Genomic DNA, 24,141 nt, shown 5'->3' with positions numbered 1-24,141 from the left:
TTCACCAGGGGGACAAGGAGGTGAATATTTGCCAACAGAAATGACAGAATGGCCAAGGGGTTATAAAGCAGGGTGCCCCAGATGTTTTGTGTTTTTGCACAGGGCACAGCATATTATTCTTATGCTGTCCTGCATTTTCTTTTTCGTTTACCCCACCCCACCCCCCAATTCAAAGAGGATAAACGCTCTTCATTCTTGGTCTGACAGACTTAACTCTCAGGTTTCAGCAATGATGTCTCTTCCTTCAGAAAGTTTTCCCTTGACCCTCCCCGCACAGGTTTCCTCCCCCTACGTAATAATGCTCCTGCAGTGCTGTACTTGTTTTCCCACTGGACTGATGCTTCATGAAGGCGAGGATGAGCATATGGAGTTGTTCACCGTTGTACCCTCAGCACCTGCAGACAGTCGATACTCTGTAAAATTAAGTAANGGGGACCTGGGCAGTAGGTGAAGAGGCGGCGGCGGGGCAGGGAGCGGCCTCCGAGGGTAAGGTGCCGCCGGCCTCGCGAAGGCGGAGGCGGCAGCGGCCCGGAGCGACTCGCGCAGGCGGAGCGGCCCGGAGTGCCTGGGCGCGCCGCCTCGGCGTCCCGGCCTGCGGGGTACAGTCGGGCTGGCGGCCGGCGCGGCTTAGCGCGCGCCCGCCCCGCGCCCGGCACCCGGGCGCTTCCGCACCTAGTGGCCGGGCCTGCGAGTGCGCCCTGTCCCCGGCTGCCCGCCCCGCGCGGGTGCCGCCTCGCTCCGTCCCGCTCCACGCTGTAGTTGGGGAGGTGCCTGAGACCGCGGAGCTCCCCGCCTGGCTCGGCCTCCCCGTTTTGCATCAGTGAAACGGGTCTGATAGCAGTTCCCACACCGTCTGGTAGGACTCCCGGGTTGGGAGTCCAGCATCTGCCATTTAGTAATTGCTCAATAAACGTTAGCTGTTCTCCGCCCTCACAGTAGGGTCTGCATCCGGCGGTGGTCACTAAGTATCTCCTTGCTTAAATAAGGGAATGAAAGTTGAATGAGCGATGAGCAAAGTATTATGAAAACCATTAATCCCCTGGCGGTGCCTATGGGTGATAGGAAGGCTTCTCTGGCAGTGAGCAGTGTTGGGCCTGGAAGAGCAGATGTATTAGTTTGCTAGGGCTGCCATAACAATACAAGTGACTTAGACTACAGACTTAATTTTTCCCACAGTTCTAGAAGTTGCAAGACCAAGATCAAGGATCAGGCAGGTTTGCTTCCCCCCACCCCTCTTCCCCAAGCTTTCTCCTTGGCTTGCGGGTGGCCATCTTTGTGCTTGTCCTCACATGGTCTCTCCTCTGTGCTCCTGCATCTCTGATGTCTCTCTGTGGTCCAAATCCTCTCATCTCATAATGACATCTTTGAGACTGGAGTAGGGCCCACCCTCTTGGCCTGGGTTTTAACTTCATTACCTCTTCAAAGGCCTTGATCTCCATGTGCAGTCACATTTTGGGAACACGATTGAGCCCTTAACAAGGAATTCACCAGGGGGACAAGGAGGTGAATATTTGCCAACAGAAATGACAGAATGGCCAAGGGGTTATAAAGCAGGGTGCCCCAGATGTTTTGTGTTTTTGCACAGGGCACAGCATATTATTCTTATGCTGTCCTGCATTTTCTTTTTCGTTTACCCCACCCCACCCCCCAATTCAAAGAGGATAAACGCTCTTCATTCTTGGTCTGACAGACTTAACTCTCAGGTTTCAGCAATGATGTCTCTTCCTTCAGAAAGTTTTCCCTTGACCCTCCCCGCACAGGTTTCCTCCCCCTACGTAATAATGCTCCTGCAGTGCTGTACTTGTTTTCCCACTGGACTGATGCTTCATGAAGGCGAGGATGAGCATATGGAGTTGTTCACCGTTGTACCCTCAGCACCTGCAGACAGTCGATACTCTGTAAAATTAAGTAATTGATGGGAAACTGAGGGCCAGGGAACAGATCCTGTTCAATTTGCCAGCACTCATCCTTACAACAATATCTTGTACATATTAGACGTACAATACCTATTTAACTGAATTGGCCTTCCTAGTAGACAGAGTCAACATAAAGCTAAGGCAAGACCAAGGCTTGTTTGCTTAAACCCAGCACTTTTGTCTCTGGGGTGGGGTGAGGGACTAGAAATAAGCGAGTTGAAAGTGCTATATGTATATAATGGAGTTTTATTGAGCCATAAAGAAGAATGAAATATGTCATTTGCTGGAAAATGGATATGACTTGAGAGATTTTTGTAAAGTCAAATAAGCCAAATTCCGGAAGGCAAGGGTCATATGTTTTCTTTCATATATGGAAGGTTGATAGGAAAAGAGGGGGATCTCATGAAATAGAAGGGAAACCAGTAGAGTAGAGGAAGGGGGCCAGGGTGAGGGAGGAGGGGAAGGAAAGGGGAAACACTGGAAAATGAAACTGACCAAATTATATAATGTGCATCTACAAGATGTCACAGTGGATCCCACTATTGATATCATTATAATTGTATTGATATCAATATAAAAAAAATTTTTTAAGCATAATGGGCAAATACCCCTTAGGATCCTTCTAAGGAAGCTTGGTATTGAGGCACATGAACTTTGGACCCTTGGAGAAGTAATCTATTAATGGCTTCACTGAAAAACTTTGACAAACTCATCCATTTGTGTTGGACCAATTGATAGAATTGCAGCACACCCCCACCCCCACCCCAAACAAGGGCTTTTGCTGTAGGTGCTTTCCCTGCAGGTTAAAGTTCCATTCTGGCTCTTGTTCCCTTTAAAAGCACTTCCTCATTCACATCCACCCAAGGGAAGGGTTTTCTTCCATTTTTCTTTTTCCCTATATTTCCATCGTTTGATATCATTCTAACAAAGCCAAATTTTCTACCTTTATATTTCTGGTATAGATCTGTAGCTTTTAGGAAAAGAAAAAAACCTTAGAGTATCTAGTCCAAGGTTCTTGCTGTAGTTTGGGTCTTATATGTTCCCCAGGGGCCCATATGTTGAACACTTGTTACCAGACTGGTGCTGTTGGGATGTGGTGAAAAGAAGAGGGGCCTTATAGGAGGCCCTCGGGTCATTAGGGCTGTGCCCTTGAAGTAATGGTGGGGGCCCAGCCTTCTTCCTCTACACTCTGGTCATGAGGTAAGAAGTTTTGGTCCATTATGAATAACTGCCAGGATGTGCTACCACAAAGCCAAAGCAATGGGGCCAACCCATCATGAATTAAAACTCTAAAACTGTGAGCCAAAATTAACCTTTTCTCTTTATAAGTTGATTATCTCAGGTATTTTCTATAGTAACAGAAAGCTATCACACTGAGCAGCAAACATGGACGAAATCCCTGTGTTCCTCTTGTCACACCAGCACCTTGTATGCCACATATTTGTCCTGAATTGTGTAAAGACTTCATGCAGTGCTTGTCGGTGGGGTCACTTGAATCAGAGAAAGCAGTAGATTGAAGAGGCAACTGATTTGGTCAAGGGAAGCTTTTGCTAGTGACTTAAGAAGTGTTTTACCTCACAGTTTGGTGGGTCAGGAATTTAGGCAGATGTCAGCTGGGTAATTCTTTAGTTCCATGTGGTTTCATCTGGGACACTGAGTGGTATTCAGCTTCTGGACAGGCTACCCTGGGGAGTATGAGCATGGCTTCCTTGGGATCCGGAGCCCTGGAGCCCTTCTCCCTCTCCAGGTAGTCTATCTAGTTGGATGTCTACAGCTGACTGAGGCTTCCCAGAGCCAGTTTTCCAAAAGATGGGAAGTAAAAGCTGTCAGCTCGTAGGCCTGGGCCTGGGAGTGAGCAGTATGTCCCAATGTCTCACTGTCACCCTTCTGTTTAAGTGGTATACTGTGCACTTATTTTGTTGTCCTTACTAGAATATCAGCTTCATTAGGGTGGGGACCCAGCATGTTTTGTTCTTTGCTATTAACCTATAGCCTAGCACACAGTGGTTATTATAGTTGTCATATGATTAAACTTTCTGTGTACACATAACGGTTTCCTATCTGTTGGTCAGCCTTTTGTTGCTGTAACAAAATCCCTGAGAAAATCAACTTAAAGGAAGAAAGGTTCATCTTGGCTCACAGTCTCAGAGGTGTTAGTCCCAGGTCACTTGGTTATATTGTTTCTGGCCTGTGATGAGACAGAACACCATGGTGGGGAGGGTGTGACAGAGCAAAGTGGCTCACCTCACAGTGAGCAGGAAGCAGAGAGAGAGGGAGAGCAAGGGCCAGGGGTAAAATATACCCTTTAAGGACACACTCCCTGTGACCTACTTCTTCTAAGACTCTACCTCCTGTCCACCTGGTGGACCACATGAGCCTTTGGGGGACTATGGCATTATCCCATTGAGAGTTAGTCAGGGTTCTTAAAAGGCCTGTGAAGCTCACTGTGGCCTGCCATCTAGGATGGCATCTCCTGCCACTGAGTCGCACTCAAGAGGCCTACTGCCTATGGTCTGTCTGCCCTAGGTAGCTGCCTGGCTCCTTCCCTGACTTCCCTCACACCTATCAGAGAAGCACAAAGGCCCTGGATCCAGCACGCTGCTGCAGAGTGCCTCCTGTTGTCTGGTGAAGGTAGTTACTTTGACTTGCACCTCATTTCCCTAAGATGGCCCCTGATTTTCCCCAGCTTCCAATTCACTGACCATACGTTAGGTGTTTGACAGATGTGGGTTTGATCTCAACTAGTTGTCTTTTTTTTAACCTTGTGTGGATATAGGTGTATTGTTTTATTTTTTAATTTAACATATAACTAGGTAGACCATGAGAGGTACACTTAGTATCATGGTTGTATTCTGGGTTTACACTATCAAAAACAGTGACCATTTAAATATAAATTTGTAGGATGACATTTCAGTTCCTCAGTCATGTTTCAAGGGCACGATTGTCCCACGTAGCCAGTGGCTACTGTGTTGAGTACCCAGCAGAGAGCATTTCCGTCCTGCAAATGGTGCTCTCTAGCAGCACTGGTCTAGATGCTGCCAACTGAGCTTAAAGGGGGGGGCTATGTGTTTGAGCTGAAGGAGCGCTGCCATGGGGAGGTGCAGAGGAGCGAGTGCTGTGGGGGCTGCTTCATGTCCAGTAGTGGTGTTGAGTCTCCTCTCATGCTCTGCCCCAGGTCTCATGGTTTAGCATGGACCCTGTTGCTGCCCACAGCTGCCATCTTCTCCAACAACTGCATGAGCAGCGCATTCAGGGCCTGCTTTGCGACTGCATGCTGGTGGTGAGAGGGGTCTGCTTCAAAGCACATAAGAACGTTCTGGCAGCCTTCAGCCAGTATTTCAGGTGCGTATCTCGTACAGCCTACCAGCTATGGGGGACGCCCTTCTAGTATGGAGGCATTTTGATCACATTTTTCTATCTTCTTGAGTTTGACTATTCTTATCTTTTTATGCCTGTGGGGGTTTTGGGGGGGCGGTATTTTGATTTTAGTTCAACTTAATATGATTATTGCTTTTATGTTTAGAATGACCCAAAGGAAAAATACCTCTTAACTAAATTGTATTTGGGATGATTGAAAGTGTTTTGGTGGGCTGGGGATGTGGCTCAAGTGGTAGCGCGTTTGCCTGGCATGCGTGCGGCCCGGGTTCGATCCTGATGTTGTGTCCGCTGAAAACTAAAAAAAATAAATAAATATTAAAATTCTCTCTTTCTCTCCCATGCTCGCTCGCTCTCTTTAAAAAAGAAAAAAAGAAAGTGTTTTGGTACTTTTGTCTTTTATTTTGATATTTTGATTTAATTTCAATTTTCTGCATATATCTTCCTTTCAGGATAAAATGATTAAGGAATTGAATTCCTGGTAACAATTTTTCTGTGATAAGAAATCAGAGTGGGGGCCAGGCAAGGTGGTACATGACTATAATCCCAGCTACTTGGGAGGCTGAAGCAGGAGGATCACCAGTTGGAGGCCAACCTGGGCGGCTTAGTGAGACCCTGTCTGAAAATAAAATAAAATTTAGAAAGGGCTGTGGATTTAGCTTAGTCGTAAGGTGCTTGCCTCGCCTGCAGGAGGCCCTAGGTTCCATCCCTAGTACTGCAAGGGGAAAAAAAGAAAAAGGAGAAAAAATCAGAGGGGGAAAACATTCTATGGGCTGCTTTATTTTCTTTTTTTTCATCTTTTTTTATTCTCATTTGAATATTATAAGACAATATTTGGTTTGAATTCAACTTAGTTTTCCCTGTAATCATTTCTACTTATGTGAAACATTTATTATTCATAAATGCTGAATAACACCAAATAGTTGTTACAGTGTATTTAACATTATTAAAGTTATATATTCTACATAATTTAGTTTTCTGGTTAGCAGGTTTATTTCTCTTTAAACACAATGACTTCTTTTTCCTAAGTATTTTTTTGTTTGTTTGCAGCATGCGTACCATTTTCTTGCTCTAGTAACCAATATAGGGAACGTGATCTGCTCTTTCCCTTGTAAAGCCCTGAATCATGAAATGAAGTCTGTCACAGTCCACAACACTACGGATTGTCATGAACCAGCTCCTGAAGCTGGGCCGCAGTTTTGTCCATATGCAAAATGGCCCCAGACCCTTGGGCTTTGCTGTCACCTGCTTCTGCCTTCCCGGGTGCGTGGGGGTGCAGAGGAGGGGTGGACAAAAAAGGAGTTAGGTCTCTCTGTTGTATGGCTGTTTTGAGCTGAAATAATTCAGAACTGAAGGCCATTTTGGGAAAACAGGTGACTATATTTGACAAAATGTCATCAACAAGCTACAAGACAGTTTACTAACTCATTTGATTACGGTACACACAGTACCAGTTCGTTCACTGTGAATTTGACTTGTACCCAGAAAAAGAGCCTGCTTTATGGCATCTTTTTTTTTTTTTTAGATTCATTAACTCATGAGGTGTCTTACTATTGGCTTATGGACCATTGGGTTGCCAAAAAACCTGCCAGTAATTAGGCATTTACTTGTTGCAAAGCAAAATATGTATTAAGGGTTGGTTTGTTACAGGTGTTTTTATTTTTAGGAAATTTTTAAGGCACTTAGACATGAAGATATTCGTGAATATGTTTTAAAGTCTGAAATATGTCATTTGTCAAACTAAATGTAATATTCAAAAGCATGAATTTAGTTTTCTTTATTTATATGTAATTAATATATATGGATAATTGCAGATTGAAAAGATATTTAGAACATTCTTATTTATGTTAAGTAGATCATGTTCATAATAATTTTCAGATCTGTCTTTGTGAGTCATAAGCCATATTGCTATGTGTAGATTTTTTTAAAATATTAAACATGAGTGTTATAAGAAAAAGCAGATTGTAAGAATAGTTTTCATCATAAATGGATTTTTTTTTTTTTTAAATCAGGAGCCTCTTTCAGAATTCTTCAAGCCAGAAGAATGATGTTTTCCATTTGGATGTCAAAAACATCAGCGGCATAGGGCAGATCCTGGACTTCATGTACACCTCTCACCTAGACTTGAACCCAGACAATATTCAAGTAATGCTGGACACAGCTCAGTGTTTGCAAGTTCAGAACGTTCTGGATCTGTGCCACACATTTTTAAAATCAGCCTCTGAACAGCCACCTGGCATGCCTTGTAACAGTACATTCTCCCTGCAAAGCACTCTGGCCCCAGATGCCACCTGTGTTATGAATGAAAACTACCCTCATTTACTGCAAGAGTGTCCTGCAGGGACCCAGCATGCTAAGGTTTTGGATGAGCCACATCCTCACGCTCCGTCAGTCAGTCTTCATCATTCCACAGGTGAAATGTCCAAACAAGCCCCCAGTGCTTTAGACAGCAGTTGCTCAGAGCTGCCTTGCAAACAGCCAAGTTACTATTACAAACTCAGAGACTTTTACAGTAAGCAGTACTGCAAACAGACCGCTTGTCCCAGCCAAGAGCGAGGAACCGAGCAGCCTTTCGCCTTCACTTCCCCTGCAGACCTCGCTGCAGTGGACAGCCAGTCTTGTGCTATCAGTCATTCTGAGTGTCTCCTGGAGTCTTCCGAGCACTTGCCTTCTACCTTCCTGGCCCAGCTGCCCAGTGACTCCATCCCAGACCCTGAGTCGGATGCCCCTGGCCAACAACCTACCAAACAGATGAGGCTCAAAAAGGCCATTCACCTAAAGAAACTCAATTTCCTAAAGTCCCAGAAATCGGCAGAACAAGCATCTGAACACAAGGTGGATTATGGTTTAACAAAGAGGACGGAATCTACCCGTGAAAATATGGCAGAGGAAGCTAGCAGCCGAAGTACTGAAGAAAAAGAAAGTGAAGACATCAGTTCTGAGAATTTTAATTGCGTTAGTGAGATGGAGCTGTCCGAAGCCCCCGCCACACTGGAAGATCAGTCCCAGAGTCTTCATTCACAGAGACAGTACGCATGTGAACTGTGCGGGAAACCTTTTAAACACCCAAGCAACTTGGAGCTGCACAAACGGTCTCATACAGGTACACTGACCCGTACCCACAGGCACGGGGAAGGAAGTCACTTGCAGTGACACCCTGCCTTGTTTGTATAAGAAGCTTTGCTCTTTCCTTGACAAGGTCATTGGTGTTCTTAAAACTCAAGTGACATTAACTACACTTTACTTTTAATTTTTAATGATGCATCTTAAAATTCTGCAAATGGTTTTAAAATAGAGCCATTTTTGAAAGATAGACTACTTTTTATTTCAGGTGTAGTTTTATGTGACAAACTGTCCATTTCTAAAGAAGTGTAGTCAGTTATTTTGATGTGCTCAAAATTCTTAATTAATTCTAAAATAGTCATGCTATATTTAGTTGTTTCTTTAGAATTAGATCAAGTTTATTTTTTCAAAGCATAATGTAGGTAATTGAAACTAAAATAATGTAGTTTGAATAATTCTAAAAGGTCTCTCAGAAGAAATATGAATATCTGATTTGAAGAATTGAGATTTGGAAGCCTTAAGCATTTGATATTTTCAAAAGAAAAATTCTTCCATTTTAAACATTGAATTTTCAAGGTTTTATTAATTCATTCCTTCTCCCCTTTCACAAATTTTTAGAGGTATTATACCATATGTGTTATATGTTGCATATATAGTATACCATATACATATTACATTGTATAATACCTACATATAACTTTCCTTCCTATAATTAGACATGATGACTTTAATAACATTACAAATTAGTGTACAATTATAGTCATGAGACAGTGTGCACAGGAAGCTTCCAGAATAACTACACATACAGTGTGGTCATTGCATTTTTTGATGTAGTGTTCTCTTATCACTTGGGATTCCCGGTTTGCTTAGGTGATTATCTCTTCATGTATATTTGGGAGACATCAATAAGTAATATTTGTGAAAGCCATTTATAAATATCAGTGAATTTGAATATAAAGTGCTGTTATAATTATTACTCTTAGTTCAAAATGTGTGGGCATCACAGACTTGGTTTTGCCATGAATTTTGCTCAAGTTTCCTGCAGCCTAATGATCACTATAATTTTTTTGAGAAATTTAGCTGTTTAGCTTTAAAGGAAACTAAATTACTTATTCTGAGAGAACATCTGTTGAGAGGGCAGCAGAGCCTGGGAACCCTCTCTGGGACCTGCCATCCCAAAACTGTCTTCAGAATAACACAGGGCATCATTGCCCTTTCCTCTTCTCTCATGAGCCTGCGGTGGAGCCTGCCAGTGGCTACGTGGTGTGACGATGTCCCATCCTGGTGGCCAGTGAAGTGTGCTTGTGCGTCACGGACTTCCTTCTCTTCATTTCTAATGTAGCACACACTGATAGACACAGCCCACGTGGACAGAATGTCTTGGACCTTGGTTTTACCAGTGCAGGGATACCAAGGCCAAAGTCTGTGACCCACTGGATGGAGTTACTAGCCTTGCTTACTTAGCACCTGAGTGACCAGTAACCTCTCATTTTTCAGTATATCTTTTAACGGAATTTTAACTTGCCTATTATCATAGTAATTTTATACATAATCCTTTTTTGGACTCCCAAAATACAGACAATATCATTATAATCATTTAGGGCCCACGAAGCTACAGTGAGCCCAGAAAGCTAGCAGAGCCCAGCTGTGTGGTCAGAAGGGAGCACAGTGTTGTTATTTCTCGAAGAGGGTCTTAATGTAGCATGTGATCTGAGTGGAACAGGGAAAGGGAAGGCTGTTGGCTCAGGCTGCTCCTTGGTTTGTGTGGCCCACGGGTGGCACCTTGATGGACACCTTCTGCAGGTCCTGGTCTGCAGGCTGTGTGCACACAGCTGTGGTTTCATGTAGCGGCATCCATTCTCCATAGTCTGTCCTGTCCAGGATCACTTAGAGCTACTAAATGGGAGGTGACTGAAAAGACCGCAGAGGAGCACCTCTCCCATTGAAGCCTCACTCTCTCCTGTGAGCATGTCCACCAAGGCTGGGAGGCAGCAGAGAGGGGCTGTCTCCTTGTCCCATCATGTTTTAGGAGGTCCACCCTGTTTGGGGCTCCCGCATTCACACTATGGGTGGTGCGAATGGGCTGCCTGTCCTCTTAGGAGCCAGTAGTAAAGTGGAGTCATGTTCCCGCTGTTCAGCAAGAAAACTGCAAGGAGAGCCTGGGGTTTGCGTTGAATGCAGATAAATACATTCAGCTTCACCACAGGTTTCTACCTGGAGAGTCATTTGATTTTTTTAGAGGAAAAGCATAGAGCACTATCTGTGAGAGCCAAGTGACAGTGGAACTAGAAACTCCGCTGTCCTGCTGTGGGGAGAATGTCCTGTTCCGTGTGAAAGAGAACAGGGATCACTTAAACATTTTAAATAATTATTGCTCAAATGCTAGTACTGGTTTTACAAATTGTTCTGTTTTGTTTTGCTTTGTTTTAGGTGAGAAACCTTTTGAATGTAACATATGTGGGAAACATTTCTCTCAGGTGGGAATACTCTTATTTACTATTAATAATTGGAAACCTGAAACTCAGTGTCTATTTTTATTATGAATAAGATACTCTTTTACCTCTGATAATATCTATTACTTGAAGATTCCAGAATAAATCAGGAGATAGCTTTTAAGAACACAAATTTCTTGTTCACGAGGTTGGGCAGGTTCTCACAGTACCTCTTCCTTTCCCTTACTAAGGGTGGGTCCCATCCTAGGTATGCCTTTTCTTTGGTGAATGAAATTCCTGTGCACCACACACAGTGTTGTTTCCCTGGAGCCTACAGATGATATTCCACCAGTAGTCGTCTTATTCTCATCAGGACTAGATGTGTGTGTGTGTGTGGCACTAGGGATTAAACCCAGGGTTGCTTTACCACTGAGCTACATCCCCAGCCCTTTGGGTTTTTTGTATTTTGAAACCAGGTCTTGCTGAATTGCAGAGGCTGACCTTGAACTTGCAGTCCTCCCACTTCAGCCTCCCAAGCAGCTGGGGTTACAGGTGTGCACCACTGTTCCTAGCCTAAATCATTTTTATTACCTGCTTTTACTGCTCTCCTTTAGCTGATCTCCATTAAGATCTTTTGAACACGTAGTTAATTCTCTCATTCAGAAAACCTTTATTGTACCTTCTTGTGGGCAGGTACTGTGCTAGGCCCTGGACTCAAACCTAGAGATTTAATGTTTTACAAAAAAGTTCTAGAATTACCTGGCTTGTGGGCACCTGCTTTTCTCTCTGAAACGTTAAGTTCATCTCTTCATGGCCAGGTGCAGAGCACTGGGCTTCCAAGGGACATAAGATGGCAGCCGCTCTGGGGCCTGAGGGCAGATATCTGCAGATGCTGCTCAGCCAGAAAAATAAGCTTGGGCTGGTCCCCATCAGGAGTGGGAGACCCTTGGTGTGGTAGGGCTGGGCAGGGAGGTCCTGCAGAGCATGGAAGCAGTGAGTATGGCCATCTTGCCCCACACAGCTCTCAGTGTCGCCTGCATCACTGAGGGTGCACCCACTTTTCCACACACCAGACCTGCCAGCCATATCCACTCCACTCCTCCCTCTCATTAACTCCCCGCTTGTAGTGATGTCCCAAATCCAGCATTCTTCCTGTGCGTGAGCAACCCTGTCCTCCCCGGATGATCAGTTCCTCTGGGCTGGGCAGTGTGTTTATGTCATCCCAGGGGATGCTCCTGCCCAGGGAATGGGGAGCGCATAATTGACGAGATGAGCAGAGTGCTCATCCTCCAGCACCATTCTAGTGGCGATCCTCCTGCCCGCCTGGCCCCAGGGTCCAAGCTTGGTCTGTAGAGCCAGATGGTCTGGATTTGAAGCCTGCCTCTGTCAGGGATCACAGCTGTGCAACCTTGAGCAAGTCAGTTCCCTTATTGGTAAAATAAGGATAATAAAATTGCTTACCCCAAAAGAGCTGCAGGAGGGAAGGAGTTAGGTGAAGCTCTTGGCGTAATGAGTTACTCCCTTCATCCTGATACTCTTGCCCCATCCTGCCTCACCAGCCCTCACTGCTCTGTGTCCCAGTCTCCCTGTGGGACCTCCTGTCCCCACCACTTCCCACATCTTGGGTGTTATGGGCAAGCCCCCGACCTGCAAGGCTGTTGATAATGAGCAATGGCAACTTCTCTGGTCCTTGTTTTTCTTATTCTTAAAATGGGAACACTACTACTTCATGGAAACATTCTGGAAAGCGTGTTCTACAGTTAAATTGCGATGATGCAGTATGTTCTGACATTCTGCTCAGAAGCCCTCCTGACTCCCTCTGGTAGCCAAAGGAAAGCCAGCATCCAGGCCTCCTTGTACCTGCCTCCCCTTCTCCTCTGGCACTGATGCCTGGTGCCTACCCTCAGAAACGCTGACTCCTGGTTTGGGTGGACTCCAGTATTGTTATTTAGAAATCAGTGATTTTGCCATGTAGACAAATTGGAGACTTGCTTTAGGTCCTGGCCTTCACTTGCCCTCTTAAACCCTAGCAGGCATCCCTGTCTGAGGCAAATGCCTCCTCTTTTCTTCTGAGTTGGTATCTGTGTTTTTGTTAGGTTTCTATTTTTAATTTTTGGTACCAGGGATGGAATCCAGAGACATTTTATCACTGAGCAAATTCCCCAGCCCTTTTTCTTTTTATTTTGAGATGGGGGTCTCACTAAGTTGCTGAGGCTAGCCTTGAACTTGAAATCCTCTTGAGTTGCTGGAAACGCAGGTGTGCATCACCACACTCTGCTTTTGTTGGGTTTCTGTGAACATAGAGTTATCTGTAGCCACAGTCTTCAAATGTTTGTTGCTGTGTTTTTTTCATAGTGAAATGATGAAATTTTTATGAACAGGAATTGTTTTAAAGACTTCATTCAACAAGGTTTTATTGCAAGCCTGTTATATCCCTGTTCTGTCCACGAGATTTGCTGTGGCTAGAGGGGACCAAAGTAAGGCCTTGGGGAGCTTATCATTCAGAGGAAGAAGTGACCACTGATCATCAAGGACACTCACATGGAATGTGCTGGGCTGGAATACGAACAGGAACGGGAACAGCGCAGGCCGAGGAGAGCGCGCCTTTCCTCCTAAAGGCGTGGCGCATGAGGCAGGGCAGCAAGTGCTCCAGAGTGCCCTGGAGACAGATGTGTGGTAAGCCAGGCGTCCCTGGCCTCCTAGGGCAGGAGAGTAGCAGTGCTGTTTGCATGGGGATGCTCAGTGCATGATGCCCACAACCCTCCCTTAGCCCCAGTAATAAACGGGAACACGGTCGTGGTTGCAGTGTACGGGAACATCCCCATGTTGCTTGCCAGAGTGTTTTAGTAGCAGTGGGTGCCTAAAGCCTTGTCCTTCTGAGAATTAAAAAGTTTAAAAAACACGAGTCAGAATTTCTGACCCTGTATACTGAGAACTTAATGTTTAGTACAGTTAGATTTTATTAAAAGTTAACTGTGCCTTCATTAATGAGCCGGCACACTCCATAGCATTCAGCTTATGAAAGCTGCTATCTTCTTTTTTTTTTTTTTTTTTAATTGTAGACGGATACAATGCCTTTATTTTATTTATTTGTTTTTATGTGGTGCTGAGGATGGAACCCAGTGCCTTACGCATGCTAGGCAAGCACTCTGCCATTGATCCACAGCCCCAGCCCTGGTATCCTCTTTGATTGTGCAACAGACCACATACCTGGTAGCATAACCTGCACGCTTCACCTCTCAGGTTCTTGTGCAGTAAGGCTCCATGTTGCTTTGGGAATGTGCCTGTGACTCTTCTGGGGTGCCCTGTCTCCTTGCAGTGCACATAGACCAGGGCAGTGATGGAGAAGTCAGTCCAGCAAATGCAGCTTCTTTCGAAAAGGAGCAGTTGTCCTGTCCCTCAGGGAGGCAGAAAGAAAAGCACCGGGGAGTCCATGCAGGATGAGTCCTGAGAGGCGGAACAGGGTGAGAGGCAGTAGTCTCCCCGCATTGGTGTCTGGACTGGGTGGCTCCCTCAGTTCCCATGATCATGACACCTTCCAGGTGTCTGCTCAGACAGAGGTTCCAGGGTGCAGGGCTAATGCCAGAGTGATTTTTTTCCCCTCCATGATAAAAATGTAAAAAATGAGGACATTGAGATGAACTTTTGCAATTTATCTTTTTAATTTTACAACTTTATGGAATCCTAAAGTCTTGATACTCCTGAACTAGATGGCTTTTAAGGTCTTGGATCCCTTTTACCTCTAAAATCCTTGAGATCCCTTGACTTGGTCATATTATCACTCAGCTGCTGTTTGGAGCACTCATGGAAGAGAATTGCGGCAGGGTCTGTTCATGTTTGAATACCGACATTGAGTCCATGTCAAAAGGGTTTATTGTAAAATCATTCAACCCGGGTTACTTTTTTTTTTTTTTAATATTTTTTTAGTTGTCAATGGACTTCATTTTATTTTTTATGTGTGGTGCTGAAAGAAAAGGCAGAAGTCAAACCCAGTGCCTCACACATGCTAGGCAAGCGCTTTACCACTGAGCCACAGCCCCAACCCTTGGGTTACTTTTCTATGCAGATTTTCTGTTAAGTTCATCTTTGTTTGAAGTGGTATTTACTTTTTAAAAAAATTGAAATTCCTTTACTGGTAGTATTTTAATTATAGTTTTAACAGCATAAGTTTTGGAGTCAACAGATAAATCTGAATTAGAGAATTCAATCCAAATTTTATGATCTGAAGCCAGTAATTTACTTCCCAGATTCCTTAGTTCTGTACAGAATGTGAGTGATATGCTCTGTAAGTCCTTGTGTCAGCCAGGAATGGTGAGTACACTCATAATCCCAGCATTTGGGAGGCTGAGGCAGGAGGATCTTTGACCATATGCAGGATCTCAAGACTGGCCTGGGCAACACAGACCCCATCTCAAAAAAAAAAAAAAAAAATTGTGGCAATTGAGTTAAATACTATGCACAACAATTTTGCAAAGGGCTTAGTTCGTAAGATCTTAATTCTTGACCAATGAAAGCTGTTAGCATTGTTACCACTTAGAGGAATTTTGATTTTTAACCTGGCCTGTGCACTCAGGAGGACCTCCACATGGGAGCCTGGCAGAAGCTTACCAAGCACAAACCAAAGCCTGGACCTTGCAGACCCAAGTGTGCTGAATGATCTGTGTGGATTACATTCAGAAATCATCTAAATGTAATGAATTATCCTATTAGTTTTATTTAGTCTACTTTCATATTATTTATCAGACCAACATGTGCTCCTTACTTTTGGTAATGGGGGTTAAGCCCAGGGGTGCTAACCTCTGTGCCGCATCCCCAGCCCTTTTTATTTTGAGACAGGTCTCACTAAGTTGCTTAGGGCCTCACTCTAAATTGCTGAGGCTGGCTTTGAACTTTCGATCTTTCTGCCTCAACCTCCTGCCGCATGCACCACCATACCTGGCCAAATGTGTTTTTTGATGTGGGGAAAAAGAGAATTATTTTTATTATGTTTCCAGTAAGAAGTAGGTAAAGAAGCGTGTGGATGTTTTTTACTACTGCTTATTACGAGGAAGACCATTTGATTATATTTGGTCTGAAAATAAATAATTCCATTTAAGCCATGCTGAAAATTAACTGGCAGGTTTTTAGTCATGATACACAATTTACAAAACAACTTGAAGCCGTAGGGTCCAGCTTTACCATTGAGCAGCAGTGCTGTTCAGATTGTTCCAGGACTGATGGGCTGTTCTGAGGTTCTGAAGTGATTGGCTTAAAGCCACCAGTGATGTGTCTTTCCCACCCATGGGCTTTTTCCCGGGTGCCCAGTGACTGTTGTGTTGACTGCTCACAATGAGCTGGCTTTTTCTCAGGGTTGCTCCACAAGTAGAGGAGCTCAGCATCACACAGACCACTGTTTATTTGTACCCCAACCATGTAACTGGAGTAACTATTCTTCTGAATCTGTTTTCCATCTAGAAAATAGAAATAATGGTAGCAGTTACCAGTGGCATGTGTGACTTTGAACAAATGTGCATTGCTGTTGATATTTGTGGTGATTTTACTCTTCTTAATAGTTATTCTGTTAAAAACAGGATGTTTCCCAAAGTTTTGCCAAATTCTTTTTCTTTGTTTATTGAAAATAAACCCAAGTTCTCCTTAAGCTGAATTTATCTTAGTCTAACGCAAGCGTCTGTCTGAGTGTTTCCTGGGGTGTGATAGACATCGTGAACTCCAAGTCATGTAGCCCACAAGTTCTTTATATTTGAGTTTTCACTCACAGGTGAACATGAGATTCTCTTCAGACCTATAACCATGAACCATCTCTGCATTCTACTTAAAGTATACTTTGCAAAATTAAAAAGACAGTTTCTTAGTTGGATGCTATTCCTTCTCACCTTGTCTCTCTAGAGCATCCTGCCTACACATTGGAGCCATAGGCATCTTAGTTTATTTGTATGTTTTTGTCTTTTGGCAACAGAATACTATAAAAAATTAAATGGGGAAAATGACAGCTTGAGACTATTAAATTAAGGCAGTATAAAGTCTTATCTCCAAATCCTAATTTGAAATATTTCCAAATAGTTTTTTAATATCTACAGCATTTGTGACTTTCATTTCTCTGTACTTTAGGTAACTTAATATTGACTTCCCATGATTAGTACTTGGAAATCTGTTTGGTGATCTCCTTATCAGTGTAACTTTGCAGAGCCCTGCTAGTTTCAGAAATTAGGAACTCAAAAGGCCCCATGGTACTGCCAAGTTTCTCCTGATTTGCATTTTTGCACAAAGGTCAAAATGATAAACCTCCCAGGCAGAACTAACTGTGCTGCCCCAGGAATACTTCCTTATGCCCAAAAGCACTTTTTTTTTTTTTGTTTAGAAACAGTGAATACTGGAGTGAACATACACGAGTGCTTCTTATTCTTCCAAATGTTGTTGCACATAGATACACAAATAAAATGCATCAAGGTCTGTTTACAATACAGGCTGGGGACCAGAGCATTTACAAAGGTGGCACCTAGAGTGGTCACACGTGCAAGGCCACAGCCAGGAGCTCCTGTGTGGTCCAGGTGGCTGCACCAGAGGCAGCACCTGCTGTCCTTGACCTTCTTGCACATGGCTTCTAAGTTGTATCTCTGTAGTCGTCATTGAAAGTTGGGTTGAACCTGGCTAAATCTGTAGTTTTCCTTTTGAATTTATACAACTTTAAAAAAAGAAAACTCTGATGATCGGTGTCTCTCTTCTCCTCTCTTTGCAGGCAGGCAACCTGCAGACTCACTTACGCAGGCACTCTGGTGAAAAACCCTACATCTGCGAGATCTGCGGGAAGAGGTTCGTCCTGGGCTCGGCCTGTGCATGATGGGTGGGTGGGGGTCACGCCCTCTGGCTCTTCATGTGAAACACAGAGTGAGAAGAATAAAGCCGGCTGCGCTGTGGCTCAGTGGCAGAGTGCTCGCCCAGTGCGGATGGGGCGCTGGTTCAGCCCTCAGCACCACATAAAAATAAAGGTGTTGTGTGTATCTACAACCAAAAAATTTAAAAAAAAAAAAAAAGAACAACAACAACTAAATTAAAAGAAAGAACATCTGGGGCAGGAGTCTTAGGAAGGAAATGGGACTTAAATGAAACCTTATTTTATACTAAAACTTTAATTCATTGCAGGATGTCATGAACATAGACTGATGTTCCAAGGAGGGCACTGTCTAGTAGGGACATGAGACTTGCAGCGTGGGTGGCTAGACTTCAGGGGAGGTGGCAGGAGGGTGGTGCTAGGCTTCAATGGGCAGGTGGATTTTGACCTGAGAAGTGAGAGCTGAGCTGGCAGCAGAGTATCTGATGCAGGTGGAACGAGATGAGTAGCAGTTTCCTCTGCACAGGGTGGTATAGATGAGGAGCGTGTCCCCAGACAGCCCACAGCCCTCTTTCCCTCACTTGGTTATGTTTCAAGGTCTTCTACTCTGCCACCCAGCTGTTATACTAAAGCCCAGCTGTCAGCCAGGACCACTAGCCACAGCCTGGGTAGATCTGTTAAATGCCCCCTGTGTGCTCAGTGCTGTGGTCACAGCATAAAATCCAACAGCACAGATTCTCTGCCTCTGACAAGCTCCTACTGAAGAATATCAGGGTCAGAGACGAGCCCTGGGCCAGAAGAAGGCAGAGCCCTCTGATACTGTGGCGTCACGTGCTGTGGGAACAGCAGAGGCAGGAGCGACCCTGATTCAGGCTCAGGTAAACACTATCTCTGCTGTTGGTAGAAAACGGGCTAGAACCAAGCTGCCCAGCCAGCCATGTCCCCCTTCTGCTGTGGCATCTGGAACACGGTGCCAGGTATCACGTGCTCATATCAGTGCCCCACTCCTGAATCTCACCCTCTCTCAGTGTTTCTAGTCATCAATTTCTGAGTTCCATGAGGAGTCACCTCTGTGTGCAGCCCCTTCCCCCAGAATGCAACATACTCCTGTTGGGTGTGCCGGGAAGGAACAAGCACAGACTTCCTGGGTTGAGTTGCTGCCTCGGCAGGGTACTGACCGTCTGTGGACTCAGTTTTCCCATCTGGAAAGTGGGGTGAAAATGCCTCCCGGTGGTGTGAGAGTGTGTGAGGTGACACTTTTGAGGCATCTGTCCCGTCACCTGGCACACAGCAGCTGTCGGTGGAGGCTGGTTGTCTCCGTTCAGAGCCCTTTCTCCCTCTGCCGCAGGACGTGTGTGAGTCTCCATGTGACTGCAGGAGAGCCTGTTCCCTCCTGGTCTTCAGGGTGCAGGGGGTGAGCTTCTCGGGCTCGTTCCCTCCTGGTCTTCAGGGTGCAGGAGGTGAGCTTCTCGGGAGTCTTTCTGGCACACTGCCTCTTGGTCCTGAGCCTCCCTTGTGGGAGGAGAGCCAAGGCTGCATTGCTGAGCACAGGCGGCCACACTCACCCGGGCTCTGCAGGACTGCAGCACAGAAGGGCCTCACTTTCCTCCCAGCCAGGGCTTCCTTCTCCTTTACAGCCTGAGGAATGAGGCAAGAGCACAGGGGGTCTGCTCTCGTGCAGTGTAAAGCTGAGGAAGGAAGTCAGGTGGAACCAGGCAGGAAAAATGCAAAAACAAGACCTTGCATCATTTTTTGCTTTTCTTAAAAGAGACTCAAGGAAAAACGGTTTAAATGCACATTTCAGGTGAATCAGACCACTCTGAAGCAGAGCGGGAACACGTTGTCTTCCCCTCAGCGGCTTGGGTCACTGAGACCCTCAGGAGTGTCACCAGGCTCTTAATGGAATTTTCCAATTATATTGCAGGTTTGCAGCCTCCGGTGATGTCCAGCGTCACATCATCATTCACTCGGGAGAAAAGCCACACTTGTGTGACACCTGTGGCCGAGGTACAGCAGAGCACCCTCCTTTGCCCTGAAGGTGTCTGCTCCAGGCCACCTGGCCCTCAGCTCACCGCCTATTGTGATCTCCCTAGGGTTCAGCAACTTCAGTAACTTGAAGGAGCACAAAAAGACGCACACAGCTGACAAGGTCTTCACCTGCGACCAGTGCGGGAAGTCCTTCAACATGCAGCGGAAGCTGGTGAAGCACAGGGTCCGGCACACCGGGGAGCGTCCCTACAGCTGCTCCGCCTGTGGTGAGCCTCTGCCTTGTCCCCTGGGGGTACCTGGTCAACCGTGCAGTGGGAGAGCACATCCTGCTCCACCTTGAGCTGATCTGATTGGTGCCTCTGATAGACACTTGCTTCCTTCTAGGCAAGATGACAATGATAGTTTTCTTTGCCACCTCCTGTGGTCTCTCATTCCAGTGTTCAGGAATGTGCTCACTGTGTGCCTGTGAGGTATCAGAAACTGTCCCCAGTGCTCTGGATAGAAGATGACCAAGAGTTTCAGGCACTGAAGGCTCATGTCCAAATGAGAAGGGTGCAAGCTCTGGAGGGTGCTGGAGACCAGAGTGTCCTCCTGGAGCCCTGGGGGCACACGTTGGGGGCGAGGGGATGGGCTTTGTGGGGTCACGGATTATACAGCAGATTATACAGCATGTCCGTGGCTTGGTGACTTCAGCACGGAGGACAGTGGAGAGCTGGCGGGCTGGGCACGGGGGCAGTTGCTGCCCAGATGAGGATGCAGAGACGGAGTGCCTGTGAGTGCACGGTGCCTGCCCCCAGGCAAGGTGTGTGCCCAGGACCAGCACCTGACCACGGTGAATAGACGAGTGACAATCATCTTTATGACGATCTCTTTAGAACAAGTGTGGGATCCTGGAGCGCAGTGCTGTGGAGAGTGGCCTGTTCTGATTGCGCTGGTGTCTTAACTAGGGCAGGACTTGGGGGATGCAGCCAGAAGGCAGCCGTGTTCTCTGCTCCCTGTTCTAATTGTACACCAACACAGGCAACACCACGCCACTTGGAGCCTCTCAGAAACTAAAGTTCCATCACTTCTAAATTACAGACTCGGCCTTAGATCACCAATTTAAAATGTCACTTCTAAATAATCATCACGACCATGGGCTTGGTTTGGAGTTAAATTTCTCTTCCTCCCCAGCTAGGACTTGCTGCTGCTCAAGTCCCACTAGTGGAGGAAGAAAGGGGACCTCTGTATCCCCACCTCAGGGTTCTGCCCTGCCCCTGCTTCTGACTTACAAGGTCAACCTTAGGGGGAACAGAGACATAAAGGGAACGGGAATATTCCTACAAGTCAGGTGCCTAGAGAGTATTCCCATACCATAAAATTCACCCATGTAAAATGAATAGTCAGGGTGTTCATATATTCCCCCAGTTGTGCCGCTCACCACAGTCTCATTATGAACCGTTTCAGGACCCCAAAAGGAAACCCCATACCCATTAGCAGTGACTTCCCTTCCCATCCCCAGCCACCAGCAACTGCCTGTCTACTTCTGTCTCTGGGTTTGCCTGTTCAGGACGGCTGTGTAGTGGAGTTGTACCCGGGCTCCCTGTAGCTGGTGTCTGACTTCTTCACATAGCCCCTGAGCTATGGCCATGCAGGGACAGGGTCTGGCATGGATGAGTTTCATTGCTCGCTGTGTAGACAGGCTTCCTGCTGCGGTGGCTCATATTCTGAGCTTTGCCTCTCACACTCACTGCATGGCCCTGAAGACAGGCGCCCCTCTCCCGCACATCTGACCGCACTGTCCCTCCAGCTGACCCTCCCTTCCGCCCTGGGCTTTGCAGAGTTTGTGCCTGGGAAACTCTTCCTTAGTGTCTCCTTGCCCTCTAGGCGGCTCTCGTAAGTGGATTCAAAGCAGCTCAGCTTGACCTCGTTGGTCAGTGGCTGCACACATTTTGTGAACGGAGCACGGAGCATGCCACCTGGTGCAGTGCTGATCCTCCTCTCTGCTGCCAGTGCAACCGCCACTAGCATGACCATGTAGAGAAAGGTGCCATCTTGTCATGCCTCGTCACAGCAGGGACGCAGTGGAGCCAGGCTCCTGTCCATGCATGAGGCATAAAGGAGAGCCTTCCCTTGTCCTTTCTGCTGTGGGGAGTTATCATGAAGATCCCACATGTCAGGGACGACGCCCTCGCTGTGGTATCCATCACCTAGGTAAACAGTTGGCAGCACTTGCATTTGTAGCAGTAAGCCCCCATGCTGAGGCCTTCAATCACAAGTGTCCAGACCTGAATACAGTGCGGCATCAAGACAGGGTAGAAAGGGCTTCCACTGTGTCCCGTGAAGACAGTGGTGCTGGACAGAATGCAGCAGTGAAACAGGCAGTTCCCAGGGCAGTGTGGATTTGGAATATGTATATGGGAAAGTGCCCAGAGTTCAGTGTGTGGGTGGTTCCGTCTAGTTGGATTGTTCAGGTGTTTTTCCCTAGTACCTCACCTGTTACGTACCTCTTAGTACTTTACCTGTTATGTACCTCTTAGTACCTCACCTGTTATGTGACTAGGGCAGAGAGAGAGAGTTGAAGGAGCAGAGCGGTGCATAAGGCAAGGTCTCGCACACATGCGTGCAGAGGGAGGGTGTCCTGTGTGGACACAACCTTGGTACTGATGGACAATTTCCACTTCTCAGCTTCTTGCCTATTTTGACTATGGAACTCCATCTCTTTACACAGAAAAAGGAAATAGGGCCTGGGGAGGTTGTATGTGTACTACAGGAGTACCCTCAGGAAAGGCGTTTCTGACTTTCAGGGTGGCATGTTGGACTTAGGAACGTCAGGGAGACTGATGAGGGGAGTCCAGACGTGGGGAGCGCAGCCCTGCAGGTGGCCTCTATGCAGGGGCACAGTGAGTCCCTGGAGGACTTTCACTGAGACTCAACACCCGCAGGCCGGTGGGGGTAGGAGGACTGCAGCAGGAGGAATACTGCCCCAAAGTGAGCAGGTGCCATTGGCCACCAGCTCTCCTTAAACCATGGTCACTTGGTGTCAGGAGGAACGGGATCCTTCCAGAAAGGCCACTTCACAACCCTGGTCTTTCCCCTGCAGGGAAGTGTTTCGGGGGCTCCGGCGACCTGCGCAGGCATGTCCGCACGCACACCGGGGAGAAGCCCTACACGTGTGAGATCTGTGGCAAGTGCTTCACGCGCTCGGCCGTGCTGCGGCGGCACAGGAAGATGCACTGCCGGGCTGACGCCGAGAGCCCGGGCGTGCTGGAGGAGCTCGGCCGTGCCCTCGAGACCTCTGACCTGGAGAGGTCCCAGAGCTCCGACTCCTTCTCCCAGGACGTGTCAGTGGCGCTGATGCCAGTGTCCGTCAAACTCCCTGTCCACCCGGTGGGAAACTCCACAACGGAATTTGACGGCCAGTCTGCCGGCTCCTACTGCAAGTTACGCTCCATGATTCCCCTTCCTGGTGCCAGTGCCCAGGAGAAGCTGAGCTTGGACGCTATCAAGCTGGCCAAGCCCCAGGTGCCCCAGGCCCAGCCCCAGGCCTACACCTACCCAGACATGGACACTCCAGCCAGCAGCGAACCGCTGCAGGCCGACAGCACAGCCATGGTCCGCTCCTCTCTGGCTGCTTTGGACAATCACTGCCCTGATCCCCTGGGCGGCCGTGCGTCTTCCACGGCTTATAGGAACTCAGAGGGGCAGTTTTTCTCCAGTATGACACTCTGGGGGCTGGCGATGAAGACACTGCAGAATGAAAATGAGTTGGACCAATGACCCCACATCAGCACCTGCTGCCCAGTGTGGCTTCCTCAGTGTGGCCAACCAGTCTCGAGGCCACAGTCCTCCATCCTCCTTTTACCTGGTCCCTGCTGACCATCAGAGAATATGTAGATGCTTCCCCTCCTGACAGTGGGAGGAGGCCCACTGGTGCCCCTGGAGCAGGCGTGGGAGTGGGGCTCCTAGAGCCTGGGGCAGAAGAAGCCATCACCTTACCTTCCACCAGCATGAGCGCCCATGCTTTGTGTCAACTACTGTACAGTTTTGTGTTAAAGGAAAAATATATGTGTAATGATACAGATATTATTTTTGCATTTTTACAAGGTTGAAATTTGTAGCATTTTGTATTTTTATTTACAGATTCTATTTGTATAGGAAACATAATTTAATTTGAATAAACAAAACTTGTTTTCTATATAATATTTGTTTTCTCCAAATGATGATCGTCTGAAGACGATGGTGGTATAAAAATAAATATCAATGTGCAAGGCCCTGGGTTTGATCTCAGCACTGGCAAAGAATTAAAGGTTAGCAAGGTCTTGGCAGCGGAGCTGAGTCGTAAGTCCAATTGCTCTGCCATCTGACACGAGGGACCCTGAGCTGCGAGCAGCCTGGGCCCCAGCAGCCACACAGCCTCTCTGGTCCTCTGGTTTTCTTCCTTCAGAGTGAGAAACACCTTATGGGGCTCGTGACCTGAGACCCACTTGGAGGTGCCGCCCGACCCCCGGCCCCAGGCAGGGCTTCTTAAACAGGCACTTCCTCTTGCCTCCCAGTA

The 24,141-nt window shown here is 46.7% G+C and overlaps 1 protein-coding gene across 3 annotated transcripts; it reads left to right on the top strand.

Moving 5' to 3' along the window:
• The first annotated feature begins 430 nt into the window (after positions 1–430).
• Positions 431–23,916, top strand: Zbtb49 (zinc finger and BTB domain containing 49). Of its 3 annotated transcripts, none has more exons than XM_015481948.2 (8): positions 431–486; positions 5,092–5,258; positions 7,304–8,394; positions 10,785–10,831; positions 17,523–17,596; positions 19,540–19,622; positions 19,709–19,870; positions 22,687–23,916. In XM_015481948.2, the coding sequence occupies exons 2-8, from the start codon at positions 5,107–5,109 to the stop codon at positions 23,361–23,363; spliced, it is 2,286 nt and encodes a 761-aa protein (XP_015337434.1). In that variant the 5' UTR covers positions 431–486; positions 5,092–5,106; the 3' UTR covers positions 23,364–23,916. The 3 variants fall into 3 exon arrangements, with proteins under 3 accessions (XP_015337434.1, XP_048640130.1, XP_048640129.1); XM_048784172.1 differs by lacking the exon at positions 431–486 and adding an exon at positions 6,342–6,554 and having other exon boundaries at positions 5,136–5,258; XM_048784173.1 differs by lacking the exon at positions 5,092–5,258 and having other exon boundaries at positions 443–486.
• Positions 23,917–24,141: the final 225 nt, after the last annotated feature.

This window comes from Marmota marmota, unplaced genomic scaffold (assembly GCF_001458135.2).
Source record: "Marmota marmota marmota unplaced genomic scaffold, marMar, whole genome shotgun sequence".
In the NCBI taxonomy this organism is placed as follows: domain Eukaryota; kingdom Metazoa; phylum Chordata; class Mammalia; order Rodentia; family Sciuridae; genus Marmota; species Marmota marmota.
The sequence above is the reverse complement of the archived record's forward strand: the minus strand, read 5'-3'. Positions and strand labels throughout refer to the sequence as shown.

Bases quoted from the DNA above. Each gene is read 5' to 3' on its own strand.
- Zbtb49 (XM_015481948.2), top strand. From the start codon at position 5,107: ATGGACCCTGTTGCTGCCCACAGCTGCCATCTTCTCCAACAACTGCAT. The intron at 5,259-7,303 runs GTGCGTATCTCG...TTTTTAAATCAG, and splicing joins GCCTTCAGCCAGTATTTCAG to GAGCCTCTTTCAGAATTCTT. The intron at 19,871-22,686 runs GTGAGCCTCTGC...TTTCCCCTGCAG, and splicing joins CTACAGCTGCTCCGCCTGTG to GGAAGTGTTTCGGGGGCTCC.